The sequence below is a fragment of the Solea senegalensis genome, linkage group LG15 (assembly GCF_019176455.1).
Source record: "Solea senegalensis isolate Sse05_10M linkage group LG15, IFAPA_SoseM_1, whole genome shotgun sequence".
Lineage (NCBI taxonomy): Eukaryota > Metazoa > Chordata > Actinopteri > Pleuronectiformes > Soleidae > Solea > Solea senegalensis.
The window spans coordinates 10,825,385-10,839,386 of NC_058035.1; the positions used below are offsets into that span (position 1 = coordinate 10,825,385).

A 14,002-nucleotide genomic window follows, 5' to 3' on the forward strand; every position below is an offset into this window, starting at 1 on the left:
TGTGTGTCAAAGTATTCACTTAGAAGTTGTCTCAAAGCCCCAAGACACTCTAATAATTATTCTAATAAATGCTTTCATGCCAGTTATATTTTCATAAACAGGTCACGGGATCAAGACATTGAAAGAGTGCAGCTGAAGCACGCTGGTTATTTGTTATAACATCACCTTGTATCATAATTGCTATTTAAACCACACTGTTGCTGTTTCAATAACATTGGTTTGTTTTAAGCGCGGGTGTTTGTACAGATATACCAACACTAGAAGCAGAGAGAACGTGCTGCTTCTCTATCAGCGGTGACATGCTCCGCCCAGCCTCGCCTATCAGCATCTCCAGGCAGCGTAGAAGCGCTGGGAGTCTGGAGGAGCAAGAGCAGGAGCAGGCAGCGCACAGTTTAGCGGCTCCCGCTTTCGTCCGACACTTAGCCAGAGCTGCTCCCCAGGCAGTGGAGGTGATGATGGCGGCGGCTGTAGAGAGAGGAGGCGTCCGGGCCGCTTTCCTGAACCCGAGCAGCGGTGGCGGCGGCGGCGGCGGTGGTGGAGCAGCAGCACCAACAACCCTGCCTAGCGGAGCGATAGCCGGGGCTGTGGTCCTGGGCTCGGGCTCCGGCACCATGCCTGTACCCATGAACCTCTTCGCGACCTGGGAGATAGACCGATCATCCCCAAGCTGCGTTCCGAGGTAACGTTAACATTGTCGTGTTAGCGAACAATACCACAAAAACGCATTGTATACAAATCAGCACATGTTTTAATAAAATATTATTGCAACCTTGAACAAACAACGCCCTCGGCAACTGTAACGTTGAGCGAAAGAAACGAGCCGCAACACATATTCAAAACATTGTTGGATTGGCTAACTAGCAAGCTAAATAGCTAGGTGGCTAATGCTACATAGCAATTAGCGCTGGTGTTTTCCTCATGTTTCGTGCGAAAGTGTTTTGCACGTTTCTTATTTTGCCAGGTAATGATGCAATCGGATATAATGCAACGCTTTACTGTCACACTTGGAGCAACAATTTCGACGTGGTCTTCCAGTGTGTTATTGTTACCACTTGGTGTATACAATTGTATTTCCACCGTTATATTTAGCTCCTAAAGTTCAGCCAACTAGCCTTAACAGCGAGTTTCCTGCTTTGTTCGTACGTTGTATTAAACCGATGTCATATTTTCTCGTGTTCCTTATGACCTGTGTTTGAACTGATGTACGGAATGCATGTCTCACAATATCAACGAAACTATCTATAAATACGCTGACATGGATGCCGTTCTTCTAGTCGCATACATCCTTGTCATCCTTGAGCAGCACTTGTGTGTCATGAGCTGTCTGTTGTCTGAGCTGACGGGCATTTCAGCTGCTGGCTTGCCAAGTCCGCATCTATTGTCGCTGTATATGTTTCAGTGGTCTCAAATGTTGGCTAACTGGTCCCAACACCACAACAACTGCTCAGTGTTGACATAACAACCCACATTAGGAGGGGTGAAGCTGTTTTGTCACTTGTGTGTCTGTACACCTGCTCAGACAAAATAGTTTTGGCTACTTGATAACACATGTAATCTGATGTTGGCTTGAAATGCGATTCGAATCACATTTCTACTCATGCGATTCGAATCACATTTTACTCATGCGTCCCAATCTGCCTGCTAAATTAGATTTCTAATTGTCTTTCGCAACATTCCTAACACAACAATAACAACATCAAAGACTACAGTTTAAACTAACAGTGATTACAGCAGACTCCTCCACCTAGAGTGTGATGATACACCTCCATTTTTTTGCACCTGATGGATATACATCCGTGTTGACCATTTGGAATTAACAATGCAGACAGTCTGCCTGAATAGATCTGATTTGAGAAAGAAAAATCAGGTTTGCCTGCAGTCTGAATGCAGCCTCATTTGCTATATCCGTGATGTTATTCCAATGACACTATTCAATATTGAGCACAGCTGAGATGTTCAAAACTGTGCATTAGTATTCATTGTCGGTGAACAGGCACTGCTGCCACCTGACCAGAAACCTCTTGGGATCCGTGGGCACATTAATCAGCATTGACCTAGATCTGTTCCACTCATTGGCTGAAAAGTGGGCTTGCAAGGGGAGGGTTTCCTCTCTTCCCTTGCAGGGTCAATGTGCATGCCTGTGTGTGTGTTTGCCTGCTGCATAAGCATGTAAATGGGATCATAGTATGAGGAAAACATACATAATTTACAGTGATGGTGATTTAATTTGTGTTTGGGTGTTGATGGAGCTCAGCTGGTTTGAAGCTTACTAGAATTAGACTGCTTCACTTCCCTGTTATGGTGACCACTTTTTTAGAAAATATCATTCCATTATTTTTTATTGTAAGTCTTGAAAGGAGAATTTGATACATTTGTCACAGTACAAGATAAGGTTGTTCATGTTCAGCTGTGATGAAACACCCGTGGTTTTCAAGGTGTTCTCGTCATAAATGGATAAAACTGATGTACTGCTCAAGTAACTATCGGCGAAGTGTTGTAACATATGGCTTTGAGTGTTTCTTAGTGCTATATCCATTAAGTTTTAAGGCCACTGGCTAGCAGAAAAAAGCTGGGGACATGTCAGTGCATTTATAGAGTGTAACACACATGGCACATTGATTTCTCACTCCGCTGCTGTTTATACACTGTCTGCTTTCTCTCTGTCGTGGATAACATACGTGGTGCTGTATCAAAGATGAATAAGGGTGAGGATGAGATGGATTATTAATGAAGTATAGAGTAAATGCCTACCAGTCATTGTTCAGAATAAGATTGTAATAGCTGCTTGGCAGTATTTGCTGGTGGGGTATGTTGTTAGATCTTATATGTAATTGAGGAGAAGTTCTATTTGTCACTAATGTGTGATACTGTTTGTCAAAGCTAGAAAGGTCCTGTTTTTTTCCTGATTTGATATTACTCGTTCGTTTCTGCTTAATTTGTTTTTACACCACTAATCCCAGTCTGGTGTGAAAGGTCTCACATGGAGCCCAACCCAAAGTCTGGTTTTGGGGATTCTGCCTTGGCATTCTTTCAGGGGGTGGACCAATTTGTCTGCAGTCTTTTCCACTAGGCTGAAGCAAATGTGAATACATGATTACAAATGAGGCCATGGGCCTTGTAGGTGTTGATGTTTTTGTTATTATTATAATCTAAATAACAGAGAGAGAGAGAGATGTGTGTTAATAGTTCCAAAAATATATATTCTTAAACATGATTGTTCAAAACATTGTTGCCATCTTGATTGCGATAGCTTGGGGGGAATATCCACAATAGAAAATATGTTGTCAATTTTTGCACACCTGCATTCCAGAACCTGACAGATTTGTTATGGTCACACCTTATAGTATTGTCCAAATAAAGGGCTTCTTTAAAAAGTAGAACTTTTTGATTGTTTTCTGTTACTTGGACAGAAAACAAATACAGTCACACTGTGTGTGATGCTGTATTTGTCAGGTTTCAACTTGCAAGACAAATGTTTTGGCAGCTCAGTCCTTAACAGTTGTTGGAAAATTTGGATGAGCATTGTTTTTATTACAGCACTGCTAGGCCTGCCGGTCTGCCACCTTCAAATGTTTTCAATACTATATGTAAATGGTATTGGAGTTTATTTCTTTTAAGCTGAGCCCCCCCCCCCTAATTTTAAAGTAACACAAAACCTATGGCAGGGGAATTGGGAGCACTGCTACCATTCCTCCCTTTTGCCCTCAACAACTAGTTGGTTGTACAGTACTGTTTGGAAATGGTAAAGCCCTGGGTCAGGCTTGCGTTTCAACTGAGGACAGTACCTGTACTTGGTAGACGGGGTGTGGGCTGTGCTCAATAGCCATGTAGTGCAACGTCATACTGATTTAGCTAGACCATACTGGACTATTTTACTGTGGTGCCAAAGAATGGAACGGTTGGGACTGGTTATTTTGGTACTTTTCCTATGTAAATGCAAAAAATACAAAGGGCACTGTACCGTTCTATTCGGTGGAAAATGGAAAATATGAATAATTCATTTGATTTCCACAACAGCAGTCTCTTGTACAGGGCGTGTTGGATGCACATACTACAATAAACATTAATTGGGGTGTTTATTTTGTATTAAAAGACTATGCCAGTAGTATCTATGTTTAATGACTTGGAAATCATTCAGATGGTGGTATAGTTTGGCCCCATATGCTGCACTGTGAAAAGAAGTTTTGCTTGATTTGTGAAAACTTATGCTTCACCACACATGCATTTAGGTAAAGTTGGTATTGTTTCCCTCTTATCATGGCAGACATTAGATTAACATGCTTCTAGAGCAGAAACATGGCTTCACAGCGAAGGATAACAGTGACTGACCGTTAATGACTGTGCATTATTTACAAAGAGTTTAGTGACATTGCTTGTATTATTTTCAGTAGTGATACTCATGCACATTTCAGAATGGTGCTGTGCTTATCTAGTAACACTAAAGAATGTGCAGCAGTATGAAGGAGCTGACTTTTTTTACTAAGTTCAAAGATCTTTTACAACTTGGGGTTAAATGTTATAACCTCTCATTGCTAACATGGTGGGAGTAACCAAAGAAGTTAGTCATAAGTGCTTGCTAAGCCTCAATGTTAATAGAATGGCAGGGAAGTTGTCTCGATCGACATCTGTTACCAATTTGGCATTTTGCACAGTCTCATATGGTCAGTGAACCAACCATATTTTTCGCTTTACATTTTAATACCATGGTATTTTATTCTGAAAAGCTTTATTCCTTAAGCTGAAAAGAGGTGAAGGTTAATGGTAGGCCCACAAGCTAGAAAATAACATATTCCTCATTTCCTCTGACATTTATCTCAGGTGAGCAGTTCATCCTTCTTTCTAGCTGTTTGATTCATGTGAATCTCAACATGACCTTATTCTCCCGTGAGCAGCAGAGCTTTATCTCAATAGTAATTGGTTGTACTTGATCTGCTTAGATGTTTATTTCCTTTGCCCCAATTTTGTCTCTGCACAGCAAAGTGTTCTACAAATGTGACCAATCATTGTAATTTCCTTATATGTTTCACCAATCATAACATTCCCCCGAATCCTAGACATGTGCATCACCCAACTCACTTTTTTGTGAGACCTAGATATGACGTAGATATGATCAAGACCACTAAGGAGCTTAATGATGCTCTTTATGGCAAAGGTAAATTGTTTGGTACTGTAGGCATAACTGTGATGGAACACAAACAAAATCCATTTATTGAAAGGAAAAAACCAACTGGAAAATAGCTGTAACTTGCACAACAGAGTAGATTTATCAACATGACAAAGACTGTACAATTCAGATTTATTGATAAGGTTTTAAAAAGTCAAGGTGAGGTTAGATTATATGTGCATGGTTTCTGGTGTTGCTGGTGTGGTATAAATTACAGTGAGATTTTGCGTTTGTGTTAGTTTCCATGACAAACAGCGTGCTTGAACTTTTACTTGCTCCCCCTATTTCATTGCCTGAAAACATCCCAGTGTGTGTCACATTTTTTCTAGCAAGGATTTCATGTAACTAGTTATTTCAGGCCACAACAATCCCCAAAAGAAACCCTGCAGGGACTGTTTATATACTGAACTTTTATTTTTTATTGTTCAATCTCTATTGTAATCACTGAGATTTCATGTCTGATTTGCTTTATGTTCATTTTTAAACCTTAAAGATAAAACCACTCAATCAGGATACAAACAAAGGACGCCAGCCTGTCACATAATAGGGACTTACTTACCCATTCACTTCCTTGATAACCCCTCGATCTCAAGGCTTGGATATTGCTTCTCCCAGCACGGGAGCTGCTGTAATCTGATTTTATAACGGTAAAAGAAGAGCCTGTAATCTGATGCTGCCCACAGACGCGGCCTGCTTAATCTTCTGCGTCCTTTTGGAATCATAAACAAGGCCCCAATCAACCATCGCCAGTGCTCTTCAGTTTTTTTGTGACACAGCACACTGTGTCTGTCTGTGTCACATTCGTCTTTGTATAGCAAACAGCAGCATGACAAACAACTGAGTATGTGCAGGTGTAGCAGTGACAGTGTTGCTGTCATGGCAAAGTAAAACAGCTGCTCGGTGTATTTCTTCTTGATTGGGAACAACATAGAGACACAAACCATGTGTTTTGGGTTCATGAAACCAAATTTTGTTTTATCTCTGTAAGGGGGAGTTTTTACTGTTGTCAGCCGGGTTAGATATTGAGGTAAACGTAGTGGAGCGATGGAGCACTGGCCAAAGGAGGACCCAATAAATTTTGTTGGATGGAGTCGGGGATAAGTTGCCTTTACATTCTGAGATACAGCATTTTTTTAATTTGATGTTCGACACAATGAACTTATTCCCTATTTATTTATTTGTTGATCAACTATAAGAGCTTGCCAGATATGTGTAGGATTGCTTAGACTGTGGCATTCAATACAATTCTGCAATTCTTGTTAACTAGTGATGTTGCTTCCCCATGCTGTTCACACACTTTTCCAACAGTAGGCCAATCAGCACGTTCGCACCCCTCTTTTTCATGCTCACTCCCACTGGCTGAAATGTGTTAAAATTCTCTTGGTTTCCTTCTCTGCCTTCCTGCAGGAGGAGGAATTTCCTTGGGAAACATTTCACATTCCTGGTAACTAGAGAGCTGCTGGTGCAGTCAATGCCAGGACACTTTGCTGTGTCCCTTCTGTATTCTGTTATTGACCAACAACCTGGTGCTTGAAGGGTGGATTTGTTGGGTGTGCAGGATTGGAGGCCTGGCTTGCTCACCCTGTTGAGAAGTTATGCTGAACTGGCCCAGATCGTCACACTGAACAGCCATAGCTCATGTTGAATTCCCCACAAAGGGAAGAAAGGTTTGTTTTCCCCTGCTTGGACCTCAGAATGGGAGAACAGCCAGATTCTTGTGTGGGTGGATACTGGGGTCTCAGCGAGCGACGAGATCCAACTTCCTGAGCCAACAAGTGAGGCGAGGAAACTGTCCACTGACACAGGGAGGCTCCTGTCAAAATAAGCACATTTGGGACAATGTTTCTCAACTCATTTTCCCTCTTGTCCTTGCTCTGCTTATTTCCCACCTCTCCCATTCAGGCATTTCCTGAGGTGTAAGTGCCAGCAGCAACAAAACACAGGCCATTATTTCAGACACAAAACACAGTGGTGTGGATGAATGAGAGCACATGACGGACCATTTGAAAACATGAAGCATTGTCATAACGGCAGTCAGAGACCCTGTGCTACATACGAGCGTTGTCTTGTCAACAAGTGATGGTGATGAAATGGGGAATGTCTTGTTGAATAAGAGAATGTGCACGTTTGACTTTGCTGCTGAGTTGAGGACATAGCTCCTAGTGTCGACTCTTGAATAGCACTTCTGTCTAATCACAGATTAAGGAGACTGAACTGTCTGGAGCCCCCCTGCTACCCATGTGCTTTTGTTCAATTACTCCACACTACCAATGTGCGATTCTTCTTGTCCTCTGTGCGAAAAGTCAGTGGGTTTTTGCCGTCCATGTCTGCAGTAACTAAAGGGAAATGGACTCGGTGAAGAAGAAATAATGACTATCCACAATTGTGCTTTCATAGTCCAATGTCAGTATATTCAAATGCACCAGGTGTACTATTAACAATGGATTTTATGGAAATGTTAAGGGTATTCAATAGACTCATAATTGCGCATGTTGACGGTTGTGCATTGGCTTCACAGTACATAGTGGCATTTCACTTTTACCTTTAAGCACTTGCAGTAGAGTAGGTCTTCTTGCAGTGGAGTGGCAGCACAGACAAATTAATGTGACACAAAAAACCTCTGTAGAGAGCCTTGTGTACAAGCAACTGTCATGAAATTTACACAGTGCAAACCCCAGCGGATCCTTGCATACTCAAAGTGCTGAAATTTTAACAGTAGCTTAAAAGCTCAGATGTGTTACAACTCTCATGGGTCAATGCAAATTACTGGCAGGCTTTCCTCACCATACTTGCCCGTGTTTTAATCCTTGCACAATCCAGATTATTCATCTGGGCTTTTCATGATGAATCATTTTTCAATTATCCTGCACTATGGGGTGCTGGACAGCTCAGTTGGTAGCGCTTCCCCCTCTTGCTACACACGTCACTGTCCTGTCATGCCATAAATACTGGGCTGTGGTGAAGGTTATATCATTTTATTTGCTCCCATGAATGGCACACATCACCATAATTCTGCTCAGTTCTTCATTATAGTTCATTAAAAGGTGTGATTATTAGCCAACCTGTTGTAGCAAAGTAGGTGTTGTGTTACCATATTTGATGTCTTCTTTTAAGGTTTTTAAGGTTTTCTGGTCAGCAGGCCAGATGGAGAGATTGTTTTAAACAAGGCTTCTGCTCTTGAGCTTTTGATCCTACTGTAGTCTCCAAGCAAAGGAATGTTCCCGCATGGCAGACCATCTACCTTAATAGGATTTTAAAGCTCAGTCAAAACCTTGCTGGAGTTTGTGACACTCAAAGGATTTGCTAGTATCTGCTGCACTGGTCACTGTACACTCATTTTTAACTCACTGGTTGCAGCAAAACCACAGGTTTAAATATATAAAATTGTTTTCTGTACGCTGCAGAGATTTATCTTTCGTCGTGTATTATAGTTGATCTGGTCAAGGTGTCTTTTTTACTAAGAAATTTGCTGTAAACATGTCATGCCTGATCTGATCTTGTCTTCCGTTGCCACTACAAACATGTGCCTGCTGACCTCATCAGTTTGTGGTTGAGCTGAACAAAAGAGCTGTTGAGCACTGCAAAAATGGAAACAAAGGTCGACAGCCTTGTTCAGAGTTACTGGATGTTTAATTGGTATCTAACAGGCTGAAGAGTTGAGAAACTTCTGTGGGGGTCTATGCATCTGGAACCATTTGTTTAAAAGGGAGAGACAATGCTGAACTATGAAAATAGTGCATTATGATTGCTGACTCACAAATCCTGTCACCAGTTGTTTGAGCTGTCGTAGTGATAGAATTTCCCATAGTGGGCTGGCCGGTATTATTGCACACGTTATTGTGTCATTTTAAAGTTTGGATCAGGAGGAACTCTTTTTCAAGCGGATAAGATCACTCTACTCTTTTTACTCTTCTCGCAGTTGTTTCTTCGTTTAAACAAGACCTTTAAAAAGTCAGATTGTCCACAGCTCTGTAGAACCTCAGGACCACAGGGTAAACACAGACCATATTTTAGAGTGTTATGACCGACAAGAGTTCAGCTTTTACATGCACTACTCTCGCATTCTTGGAAACAACCAGTTTATCTCCTCCCTGATCTTTTTTCTTTTCATAACAAAGCCTTCAAGGCAGTTTCATACCTGAATGATGACACCTGTTCTTCCTCCCTGTTACACCAAATACTGTAGCTTCATAGCCGTTCTAGTATCTACACCAGTTGGCCCGGCGTCAGGAATGACTACAAACCGTGTGTTAAATGAGGGATTAAAAAAATATATATTTTAGAAAAATAGCTAAAATGATGTTGTGTGGCTGCATTTAAAACAACATGACCAAGTGGAATGGTTTTGCCATACCTTCATAAATAGTCAGTTAAATTTGACCTTTGTTCATGGCCTTTAAAAAATCATCTTTTGTAGCTTAGTGCCTTTACCCCTCACACCAGTTCACCTAGGATTTCTTTCTTCACCAGCAAACACAATAGATCCCATAGAAATGAATTGTATTGTGTCATATCTTTGCTTGTTTTGCTCAAGAAGATTGACATTGAAGTTGTGAATTTAGCTCGTGTTTGGCCAGTGAGGAGTGGAAGCACATGCAAAAATGTTAAGCTAGAAGTTTAAGATGGTTTGTGACACTCTCCACAAACATAACATGCATATTTAAGGCCTCCTTTCAAATCGCATGGGTCCAGTGTTTGTTGCTCAAAGATTTAATACTGAACATTTTTAAGGGCTCTGTTTCAATTGCATGACTTTTTTCCAAGCTTAAGCTGCTATCTCATTACAAAATATTTTGTATTGTCCTGATTAATGAATGCAAACCATCTGTTGTTTTGCATTATGAGAACCGATGCCTGATGTGAAATGTTGTTTCATCTATAGAGGCTTACGGGATATTTTGTAATTTCTCTGTGGTGTGTTAAGAGACACAAATTCATCCTCCCCTCAAGCTCTGATTGTGGTTTTATAAACCTGCTTTTGCACATCAGTAACATGCTACAAAGGTCACCACAATCTCATCAGAAGAAGGTTGTTTTTTTTATCCATGTTGCCATAAAACTCAGAGGTTTCCGGCTTATTAGCTGGCCCTTGCTCTCTTTGTGCATCCTCTTTGAATCGCATCTTTTTCTTCCTTTTCATGATGGCTTTGAGAAGATTTCACTCAGGGAATTAAAGCTCAACTAGCATATGGCCATCTGCCACACATACCCAGATATTTGTTGTGCTAAAATAGCTTATGCATTAAGCCTTCGTCTAGGCTAAGCTTTTATGGAACATCTTACTGTCTGAACTTAATATTAGCGATACAGTCAGTATCATGGATTAGTTCTTATCACTCATATTACAGATTATATATTTTTTTTAAAAATTGTCAAAACGCACTGATAAAATTCCAGTCTGCCACTCGCTCCTGTTGTTGTTAACGTTAACGTGTTTCAGATATTATACGGAAGCTCTTTAAGTCTTTGTAAAACTCTTTGATAAATTTGCCCAACAACCTTTTGACTAACGGCTTAAAATTGCATTAATGTGTGTGCGTGGGTTTTCTCTGGGTTCTCTAGTTTACTCCGACTGTCCAAAACATGCAATATGGGGAATAGGTAAATTGAACACTCTAATGTGACCATTGGTGTGAATGTGAGAGTGAATGGTTGTTTGTCTGGGAAGGACTGGCAAACTGTCCAGGGTGTACTCCGCCTATCGCCCTATGTCACCTGAGATTGGCACAGCACCCCCTGCGACACGCATGTGGAGGATAAAGCGGTAGACGATGGATGGAAACATCTATGTGTTGCTCATACTAGCTCCACAAGCTTGCACTTACCACAAATAGACCTACTCCTGCCTTTCCTTTAGGTGAATGAAATATTCAGAAGATGTAGCTTTTCGATGAGCCCTTTCTTTGGGCTAGATTATGCAAACAGACATGAACAAATAATGGCCTTATGAAAGAACTAAGTACTAGGGCTTTCCTTAGCAAGAGCCTTGGCTGCAGAGAAATGGGCTTTTGTCAGTCTCGCACATACAAGCCAGTACCATACAAGAATTTCACAAACACAATGTGTTCAAGCATGTTTTGATAAAAGTGGCATGTGGCCTCATTCACCTCTAAAGCAGTGAATAGTAGAGATAGTACATTAAAAAGCGAGCATAACTTGAAGTCCTTTTTACCCACTTGCACGGAAGCCCGGCAGCGCACAGCAAACATAGTCTTTTTCATTCAGCTCTCTGTTACATTGCTCATCCTCCATCATTCACTTCCCTCTGCTTTGTGCCACTGACAATTGCTGTGCAGTGAGCCGAGGTCACAGACCTGGCAAAACATCAACTAGAGTGCTGACCAGGGGAAAAGAATAAAAAAAAAGTGGTTTTGCAGAGGCCGCTTTACTGTTCATTTCAGAGGGTGTGTTGGCCTCCCTGTTAATTCCATGCATGCTCGTGTAGTTTGTCCAAACCCACGTCCATGTTTGCATGATAAATTATGATCCTAGCAGAGAAATTACACAAACGGTGGCAGTTCTTTCAGTGTTTAGATTTTCCCACCTGAGGCGAATGTGAATTTCAGTATTGGTAACAGATGTATAAATATACAACTGTGACTCGCTTTGTGTAAGCAGACTTCATCTCAACAATGGACTTAAGGCGATCATGAAACTATTGCTCATTGGATGAGTGCTGAAGCTCCTGCCTCTTTGTAGGCACTTAAACATAATAATGTTTCCATCACACAGCTATCTGACATACTAGTGTCATTAGAGTGGTCCAGAAATAGCACAGAGATAGTGGCCCTGTACTCTTACTCACAAGGACATCTTTAACTATTGACTTTGGCAGATTCCAATGTAGATGGGATTTGTATTGCGTGTTTGCGCCAGTTCACTTATGTTGTGAATATTCATGTAATGAATGGTGTGGCTTTTTTGCAGTATTTTCAAATTTCAGTGTGTCATTATCAACATAATTGTAGTTGTGCGAGTTTAATCATAGGGATTAGACGATACCACTTTTTTGTGTCCGATACTGATATCATAAACTCGAGTATCTACTGATCATTATTATGTCATTTCAAAGACAGAATAAAATCTTTTGCTGCTATTTATTGACATTTTTACAGTCTGTGCATAGTGAAGCATGCCATATATCGGATTTTACATTTTTATCTGTCCGATATCCAATCCAGTGATTTTGTCCATTATCGGTGCGATGCTGATTCTCATCCCTATTTAATCATATCACTGTGTTTGCATTTATAGTTCTTAATTAGTTCCTTCATACAATACATACAATAACTTGTTTGTGCTCTAGCCTTGTTGAGACTTTCCAAAAACAAGATGGAGTCAACACAGTCGACTCACTGGCATCAGTGCTCTCCCCTTCAACATTAATTATTATTTCTTCAGATGCATGCACTCACGTATTATGAAATGGGGTTTTAAAGTTTTTAAAAATACCATTTGATGACAACGTAAATTGTCTGCTGTCAAACAAGCAGTGTTCAGACAAACGTATCAATTTACCAAAGAGCCAAACTCAAAGTAGCAAGAAACTAAAGGTTGCTGCTGTGCCAGAAGGTCTCTTTGAGACCTGACTCCAGAAGAAACTGCATGAGGCCCCTCTATGGACTTCTTTCTTAGTGTTCATCTTTAATCCCTCAGTGGGCTTTCCTCTGATGTTCCAGCATTGCTTTAGGTGATCTAAGATATTCATCCTGCACTGGGAATAGGCTGAGTCATGGCAGTATTATGGTCAGTCTCCTGTCTGTTGTAAAACACTGATGTGCTGCATTCTATTTAGTCTCCTTATTGTCAATAGTGATTCAGATGAGTTAAAGCCTATTTTACCGAATTGATGGGGTGTTAAACTTGTATACGACTGGAAATTTGCAAGCTTCAAATGTTTGCTCTGCCGCTTTGTTATTTCCGTGGAGAAAATGGATGAAGCGGCCAAGATAAGATAATACACCATGCTATACAAGCCACAATCACAGGTTTCTTATCTGAAAACAAATATTTGGCTGCTGCTGTTTGAGTATACTGCCTGACAAGTTGTTTTGTTTCTCTAGCACAGATAGATAAAGTGAAAGGATTCAAGCGTACCCACAGAGCTCCCACTTCCTTTTCTGTGTCATAACATTTACCAATGATGATTGGGTTTAGTTGTAAACCAGCATGCATTACTGACCGACTGAACTGATGTAGCAGTGAGGTGCAATCCTCTTTTCTGTCCTGGTTATTTTATCATCATTTTGTTGTCAGAGCTTTGTTTACTTTGTAGAGCACAGGCTAGCCTCTAATAAAGCAGTGATAGTAAAAAAGAAAATAGGTTTTTCATTGCTTTGCTGATATCTTTACAATATTTATGGCTAAGAAACTGACCAAGTGAAGTGGGTGTATTAATATTTTTCCTCAAACCGAAATCCTCCATAGATTTAGTTTTTCCTTGATAATATTTCCCTGTCACAGAAAGCTCTGTGTGTTTGTGTATATGTGCAATCTTAAAGAAGGAAATGGCCTTGTAATCCAATGCCTTCTCTTTACTTTATAGCCTGAAAAGGTCAACAGTTAGTGATGGCACAGCGAGTGACTTGGCTGCACTAATGGGCTTAGATGGAGCAGCACTACTTGTGCTGCTGTGATTGATGCCATATAGGCTAAAGCTATTAGCGGCAGGGTATCCAGGCACCTACTGGGCACAGTCCTGCAGAGCAGTCAATTACTACTCACTGTGACATATGACACAATTGGCAGTTGCTTTGCAAGTTTAATGTCATTCTTAAACCATATCATGTATATAAAAAAAAATACACATCAACAATAATTAGAGGTATGCTTATGACT

The 14,002-nt window shown here is 40.7% G+C and overlaps 1 protein-coding gene across 2 annotated transcripts in view; it reads left to right on the top strand.

Annotated features, from left to right (window-relative positions):
* The first annotated feature begins 284 nt into the window (after positions 1-284).
* Positions 285-14,002, top strand: part of LOC122781618 (phosphofurin acidic cluster sorting protein 2-like) — a 40,289-nt gene continuing 26,571 nt past the window's right edge. For both annotated transcript variants that reach the window (XM_044045418.1, XM_044045419.1), the window contains exon 1: positions 285-679. In XM_044045418.1, the coding sequence (XP_043901353.1) occupies positions 300-679 (380 nt within the window). In that variant the 5' untranslated portion in view covers positions 285-299. The remainder of the gene's footprint in view (positions 680-14,002) is intronic.